A 7,668-nucleotide genomic window follows, 5' to 3' on the forward strand; every position below is an offset into this window, starting at 1 on the left:
AGCGGTGCCTGTGATTTCATAAGACACCCTTCCCACGTCTTACAAGAGCCTTTGATCGCATAGAAAATGCTAATATTACGTGTTCAGCAAAAAGGAAGCCAGATATAAAGTTAGCATCTGTTTGATCCCAACTATAAAAAAAAGACAAAAAGTCATACACAATTTTTAAAAATTGGATTGTCGAAAGAACAAATAACCCAATTTAAAAACGAGCAAAGAAACTGAACAGGCATTTCCCAAAGATACGCAAATGGCCGAAAAGCACATGAGATATTCGGCATCATTGGTCATCAGGAAATGCTAAACACAGCCGAGAGGAGACACTGCTTCACACCCACTAGGGTGGCTCGAACAAAAAAACCTGAATAGCCTGGCCGGTGCTTCTGTCTCCTTCCCTCTCTCTTCCATTTCCTCTAGAATCAATACGAATATATATAAACTATATCTATATATTTTAATCTGAATAATAACTGTGGGTGAAGATGTGGACAGACTGGCCTGTCCTCATTGCTGGCGGGAATGTAAAACGGTGCAGCCACGGTGGTGACAGTCCGGCGGTTCCTCAAGAAGTTAAACGTTGGGATTACCACAGAGTCCATCAATCCCACTCCTAGGTACAAACCCGAGAGAAATGAAAACCCGTGTCCACACAGAAACGTGGACGTGAATGCTTGCAGCAGCACGACCTGACACAGCCAAAGGTGGCAATTACCCAAGCATCCACCAGCAGATGAATGGGGTAAACAAATGGTGGTGTCTCCACAGAAGAGTCATTCAGCCATAAAAAGCAATGGCATTGGGGTGGGAGGGGAGAGATTAACCGAAGACTTACATGCATATATGCACAGCCCATGGACACAGACGATAGAGTGGTGAAGGCCTGGGCGGGGCTGAGGGCTGGTTGGAGGGGAGGAGAGGGGGAGAAGTGGGGGACATCTGTAATATTGCCAATAAGAAAAAATAAATAAAAAATAAAAAGCAATGGCGTGCTGGTGCCTGCTACAACTTGGTGCACGTCCGAAGCATTCTGCCAAGTGGAAGAAGCCAGGCCCTGAAGGTGTACGGACCCTTATCCATGACACAGTCCAGAACGGGCAAATCCGCAGGCAGAAAGCAGGGCAGGTTCTGGGGAGGATGGGGGTTCACAGGACGTGATGGCTCGGCGGGTCCACCACGCTCTGCAGCGTGAGGGGCATTTCTGAAACCAGGGGGGAACTGGTGGTTGGGCTACACTGTGACGCCCCCGAACAGCCAAGTCAAACACGCTAAAGTGTTTAGCCGTATGTTATGTGAATTTTACCTCAGTGAAAAGAGTCCACATTAAAAGTAACTGGATCACTAGAGGGAAGAGTAGGAAGAGAATAATGAAAAGCAGCCCGACCCGGGGCACCTGCCTGGGTTGTGGGCTCGTCCCAGTGTGGGGTGTGCAGGAGGCAGCCGGTCAATGATTCTCTCTCATCATGGGTGTGTCTCTCTCTCCCTCTCCCTTCCTCTCTGAAATTAAAAAATATTTTTAACAGGAAAAAGAAAATATAACAAAGTATTAATTGTAGAATTTAGAATGTGGGTACACGGCTCCTCACTATACAGTTCTACGTTTCCATTTTAAAAATTTTCCCCTGTCTTGTTCAGCTGGGCAAATTTGCTAAAAATCATGAATTATATCATTAGAATGGGTGAATGTTATGGCTTATTACATTCAATCACCATGACAGCTATTCAAAATGTTTTTCATTATAAAATGTTGGAGAAAAATGCAAAAGACTAAAGAAAGCGGAAATTTTTAAAAATGATGAATAAAATGAGACAGAACACACCCCAAAGGCTCAGAGTGAACTTTTCTAAGGGCTTTGCGGGTGCGTGTGTGTGCGGGCGTGTGTGTGCGGGCGTGTGTGTGCGGGCGTGTGTGCTGGGTGGGATGGGGGGGTGGGGTCCTTCTATTTGTTAGCGTTTTTCAAATTTTCCACAATAAGCACATTATTACACAATGGGAGAAAATTTAAAAAGCAAGTGAAAATTCCATTCCCATGTGGACTGCATCTTGCCAGTCCCCAGGGAATATTTACAAAATAATAAGTCAGGGTTGGAAGACTTCAGTAGTCATGCAATAAAATCTTTGTTTTTGTGTTATTGCCCTCCCACCCAGGCCCAAACCTCTCTCCGGACTCAAATTCTCCCTCCAGTTCTGTCACTTCCCCCCCTCCCACCCCCCATTCTCTCAGACCGAATTCCCAGTCCCCAGCCAGCCTGGGACTCTGCCTGCTGTCTTGCCACCTCCAGGCGAGAGACATCTGTCCACCAAGCCCACCCTGCCTCCGCTTCCCCTGTGGACTCTCCCCATCCATCTGTTCGGGCTTCCCCTGGCGCCCAGGACCCCTCCCCACACACCCTCTGGGGCCAGGCTCTGCTGGGCCAGCACCTGCCCCTTCGCTTCTATTGCTTTTATAGCACCGGCATGTCTGCGGCCTGCTCCCCACCCGGCTCCCGCCTCCCCGCTGTCGCCCCGTCAGTCTGACCCTCGGGCAGGTGCCCAGTTTGTCCTCCCCAACAGCTTTCATGGCGTCACCGCTTCCTCCAGAACTTTCAATGGCTCCCGTGGGCTCTCCTGACCAATATAATCTGAGCCCTGAGCAGCCCGCAGCCTGAGACCTCCCGTCACCGCCCTCGCACCCTGGGCTGAGGGCAGAGTACTGAGCACTTGGAATGTGGCCAGAGTGATGGAGAACCTGCGTTTGACATTCTTTCATCAGGATTCATTTAATCTTAAATTTAAATACTGACGCTTGATTCATTCATAGGAAAACACCTCAGTATGTTTGGAACAACTTGGGTAGTCAATCTACTCTTCTGAGTGCATATTTTATGAAATCTAAACGCTGATCACCTATGCCAGTGAAATGTTAGCATCCGAACGGAGCTGTGCGGTAAGTGCAAATTATATATTGGATTCTGAAGATTTATTTTTTAAAAAATTCTCATGTAGCCCTGACCGGTTTGGCTCAATGGATAGAGCGTCGGCCTGCGGACTGAAGGGTCCCAGGTTCGATTCCGGTCAAGGGCATGTACCTCGGTTGCGGGCACATCCCCAGTGGGGAGTGTGCGGGAGGCAGCTGGTCGATGTTTCTCTCTCATCCATGTTTCTAACTCTCTATCCTTCTCCCTTCCTCTCTGTAAAAAATCAATAAAATATATATTTTTTTAAAATCTCATATAGAAAGAATGCAAAAATATCCCCTTCATAATTTTTATTTGAATCGCATGTTACGTAAAACATGTTATTAAGTATAAGTTTACTTATTTCTTTTTGTATCTGTAATGTGGCTCTCAGAAGACGTCTAACGCCGTCTGTGGCAGGCGTTCTATTGCCATTGGCGAGCACTGCTCTGGAGCCTAGAAAGAGGAGGAAGCAGAGGCTGCCGGCGTCCACTCAGGCACCCACCCTCACGGGCCTCTCTGACCCCCGACCTCCCCCTGGGCATCCGCTGTCTGCACTACAGCATCAGGTACAGCAACGGGAACCCCGCAACTCTCCACCCTCGCCATGAGCATCTATGAGGCTGGAAAAATGGTCACAACCCAAATGGCCCCAAAGGGGAAAAGCAGACAAAGCCACACACATCCCTGGGAGTAGCGAAGCCACTGTGGGCGGGACCAGAGGCGACCTAAGCTTCTCCACATAAACTATTTCTCTAATTTCTCCAGAGTCTCCACCATGAGCGCACACCACAACCACTGTGCCGGGTGGGCGGGGCAGGCTGGGAGAGGCAATGGGGGGAAGGGGACACGGGTAAGACTTTCAACAATAAAGAATTAAAAAATGATCGTGGAGGGTATTTGCCTAACAACTCAGCCTGGCCCGGACGTCTCCCTCCGCTTCCTTCCCTCTGCCTTGTGAATGCCTCTCGGGAGGCTCAGGGCCACCCCTGCGGGGAGGAGTCCAGGCCCCGGGGCCCCGAGTGGCTCTCGGGAGCTGGATCATAGGAGCCCGAGGGGCCTCCTGCTCATGCATCACAGGGGCCAGGCGGAGGCCGGAGCCTCTCCGCCACCACGGCCCACGCTTTGCTCCTGAGTTCTGTGGCGCGGGCCCTGTGCCCAGCAACTCCCCACAGCCTGGGAAGTCCCTCTTACTGACCCCATTATACAGATGGGCAAGCAGGGTCAGAGAGGAGGGGCAGCTGCCCAGGCCGCACGGTTGGTCGGCAATGGAGTGGAGATTTGAACCCGGCCCAGGTTAGCTGTGGACTCCAGGCCACTGGTTTCTGGCCTCCATGGAATCCTACCGCTTCCCATCACGGCACATGGGGTCCCCATCATGGCTCATTGGCTCACGGGGTCCCCATCACGGCTCACGGGGCCCCCATCACTAGTATGTCAGGGCCCAACACACCTCTCCTCTGCACCAGAAGGCCACCCCCACACCCCGGCCAACCTGCACTTTCCTGAATATCGCATCCTCACACCAAGCAGGTGCTCACCCCGATGACCTCCCTCCAGCAGCTCCTCACGCCTGGGACACCCTTTCCCAGTGGGGATGGTGGGGAAGGGGGGCGACAGACGCAGAAGCAGTGTGGACCCTCTCCCCTCACTGCACTCAGTCAACAAACACTGAGTACTGTCACGTGGGGCTGTAAGCAGCAATAAGGAAGGCAGAGACCCGGCCCTCAAGCAGCTTATAACTAGTAGGCCCTGCAAGTCAGATACAACCCTGCAGCCCAAGAAACTAACCTAAGGGTGATAGCAGGTGCAGTGAGCTGTGGGGTGGGCTAAGGGGCGCTCCCTCTGAGGGAAACAGGTGGCAGAGAACTGCACTGTGGGTGGCGAAGGCTGCAGCAGAGGCAGGGGTGGAGGCGGGCTGCCCAGGGGCTGACGCAGACCAAGGCCCAGAGGCAGAACGTGCTGGCTGGGTGTGCGGTGGAGTAGGGGTCCGGCCGGCCTCCACCCCGTCCTTACCCGGAGGAAGGGGGCAGGCCTGCGTGTTACAGGGCTCCACCTCTGCCGGCTTCCGCAGCTGCAGGCTCCCGCAGTGGCTGGGTGGCCCAATGGCACACACCACCTGCCGTCTCCGAATGCCCGAGCTGCAGCTCTTGGAGCACTAGGGCCCATGGGGTGAGGAGAGAGAACACCATGTGTACAGAGAGGACACTGTGCAGAGGCAGCGGGCCCCAGGTGCAGGGAGAGAGCTCGTGAGGGTACCCACAGGGGAGGGTCCCCCTGTCCTGGCTCACCATGCGCAGTGCATTCCCTCAGACCCCTCCTGTCCCCCCCTCAGTGTCCAGAGGTGCGGCTGAACATCATTTCCAACCTGGACTGCGTGAACGAGGTGATCGGCATCCGGCAGCTGTCCCAGTCCCTGCTCCCCGCCATCGTGGAACTGGCTGAGGATGCCAAGTGCATGTCAGACCCAAGGACAGGCATGTATGCGGCCACCACCAGAGACCAAGGGACCAGGATTGGGCAGCAGGTACTGGGGGCAAGTACTCACTGGACTCCAGGCGCCTACGTGCCAGGCCTGGTCACTGAGGTGGGGACAGTCGTCGTGCACACAGGGCTCAGTGAGCGGCGGCTGGTCCTTAAAGGAGCAGGCCGTGGCATGCAGCAGAGACCCCTCGTCGCCCCGGCAAGTGACACTCCTCCTCCGGATGCCGGCACCGCAGCTGACGGAGCACTGTGAGGACCAGGCTGTCAGCAGCTGCTGGTTCTCACCCCAGGAGCCACGCTGGTCAGACAGCGAAAGGCCCACCGGCCCGGCATGGAGGGTGGACAGCACCCGACGGCCCATGCCCAGCTCCCAGGACCAGAGAGGCTGAGCCACTCCCCTGAGGTCACACAGCCTGAGCCGCGCACGCTGACACCAGGCTGAGGTGCACTTTCCACCTTCCCTCATTTGCAACTTGGACACATGTAGGTGTCAGAAGCCATGGCCAACACCCCGGACTGTGCGGCCCCTCCCTTGCCCCCAAGCAACGTGCCAGCTGCCTTCCTGCCACGGCAAAGCCTTGCCCGCCCTGCCTGGACCCCGAGGAGGACAAGCAGTGGAGCAGGAAGCTAAGCACCCGCTCCTTGCCCCAGCTTTGGCCACAGCTTCCAGGCCCACCCAGCAGGTGACTTCACTGGGTCTGTTTCCACGGCAGAGAGCAAACCTCCCAGCCCCGCCCTAGGCCCAAGACCCAGCTTCTGACTTCCGCCCACCCCTGCCTGGCCCCCCTCACCTCTCCCCAGGGCTCCTCCCGCCAGGCTGCGCAGCGCTGCAGGTTGCAGGCCTGGGTGGTGGCGGGCTTGCCAGGCAGGCCTGCGCACTGGACCTCCTCCATCGCCTCCTCGCCGCCGGCCCCGTCGGACCAGACGCAGTAGACGGAGCGGGACTGGGAGCCGCCTCCGCAGGAGGCCGAGCACGGCGTCCAGGGCCCTGTCTTCCAGCTGGCAGGGAGCAGGAACCGGTGAGGCCGGCCCAGCAGCCGGGGCCGAGGCCAGGCCCGAGGGGGTGCCAGCTCTCACACACAGGAGTGGACTGGAGGCCCCCCACCCCCCCCGCCCATCCTCTGACCACCTGGGCCTGGGCAGCTGGGGGGCAGAGAGCTCCGCACAAAGGCCGATCCCGGGCCCCCTCGCCATCTCCCACCACCACGAGCTGGCCCCGCACCACGCAGCCAGGCTGCCTCCCTCAGCTCCCCTGCCCTCACCCGCACCTCCCTGGGGCCTTCTCACCAGGTCCTGTCACCCCCAGCCAGACTCCAGTCTCTCAGGGCCTGACCTTGGTTGGGGGCAGCACTCAGAGGGGCCCTGCCTGGCCCTGGGCACAAGGACCCAGGGGAAAGGGCAGCCCCACCACACATGCAAAGGCCCACCATCCGGAGAGGCCAGCTGCCACCACGGCAGGAGGGCAGCGCCAGCCCTGCGGGGGCCTGTGCCTGCAGATCACCTGTTCCCACCGGGCCCTGCAAGGCACCAGGCTCCGGGCAGGTGTGGTAAGAGGTGCTTTGTGCACGAACAAAGGCATTGCAGGCACCTTCAGGTCCTTCTGCCCGATCTCTGGCCACCCTGGGCACCTGCCAAGCCCCCTGCCGGCTCAGACAGACGGGGCCTCCAGTACCTTCCCCAGCCCTCCAGCCACCAGCCTGGACGGCCGGGCACTGTGCGGTCAGGGTAGCCGGGCCTCATGCTCAGCTCCTCCACTGCCGCCCCAAGGGACAGCTGCCTCTGCCCCCACTCCAGCCACAGCTGCGGGGAGCGCTGGATCACCCAACCTCTGTGCCCAACACCTCAAGCAGCCACGGCACCCCAATCCCTCCCACCCAAGTGCTTGGGCCCCATCATGGGTGGAGGGGCTGGCAAGGGCCTCACCGTTGGGTCTGTGGGCAGGAGTGAGGGCTGCAGGGGCGGTGGGCCGCCGGCCGTGGCTGGTGCTGGCACATGTGGTCGGGATAGACCTCATTGTTGATGGTGCAGAACACGGGGCGGGACTGGTGACCTGCAGAGCCCGGCCATGGTGGGAGCTGGTGAGGCAACAGGCACCAAACGCCCTCTCTGGGCCAGGCCCACGCCGGCCATCTTGATCAAGCCTCAGATGACCGGGGTAAATGCCGTCATCATCTCCAATTTACAGGTGAGGAAACTGAGGCTCAGAGTTTTAGCTACGAGTGACCGAGCACCACGCCCCCCCCCCCCCCC

At 57.3% G+C, this 7,668-nt stretch overlaps 1 protein-coding gene across 1 annotated transcript in view; it reads right to left on the reverse strand.

Annotated features, from left to right (window-relative positions):
- Positions 1-7,668, reverse strand: part of PAPLN (papilin, proteoglycan-like sulfated glycoprotein) — a 49,564-nt gene that overhangs the window by 22,663 nt on the left and 19,233 nt on the right. Inside the window, exons 13-16 of the mRNA XM_015562003.1 lie at positions 7,342-7,468; positions 6,210-6,417; positions 5,483-5,665; positions 4,951-5,092 (exon numbers count right to left, since the gene is read on the reverse strand). Of these exons, the coding sequence (XP_015417489.1) occupies positions 4,951-5,092; positions 5,483-5,665; positions 6,210-6,417; positions 7,342-7,468 (660 nt within the window). The remainder of the gene's footprint in view (positions 1-4,950; positions 5,093-5,482; positions 5,666-6,209; positions 6,418-7,341; positions 7,469-7,668) is intronic.

The sequence above is a fragment of the Myotis davidii genome, unplaced genomic scaffold, assembly GCF_000327345.1.
Source record: "Myotis davidii unplaced genomic scaffold, ASM32734v1 scaffold17, whole genome shotgun sequence".
Lineage (NCBI taxonomy): Eukaryota > Metazoa > Chordata > Mammalia > Chiroptera > Vespertilionidae > Myotis > Myotis davidii.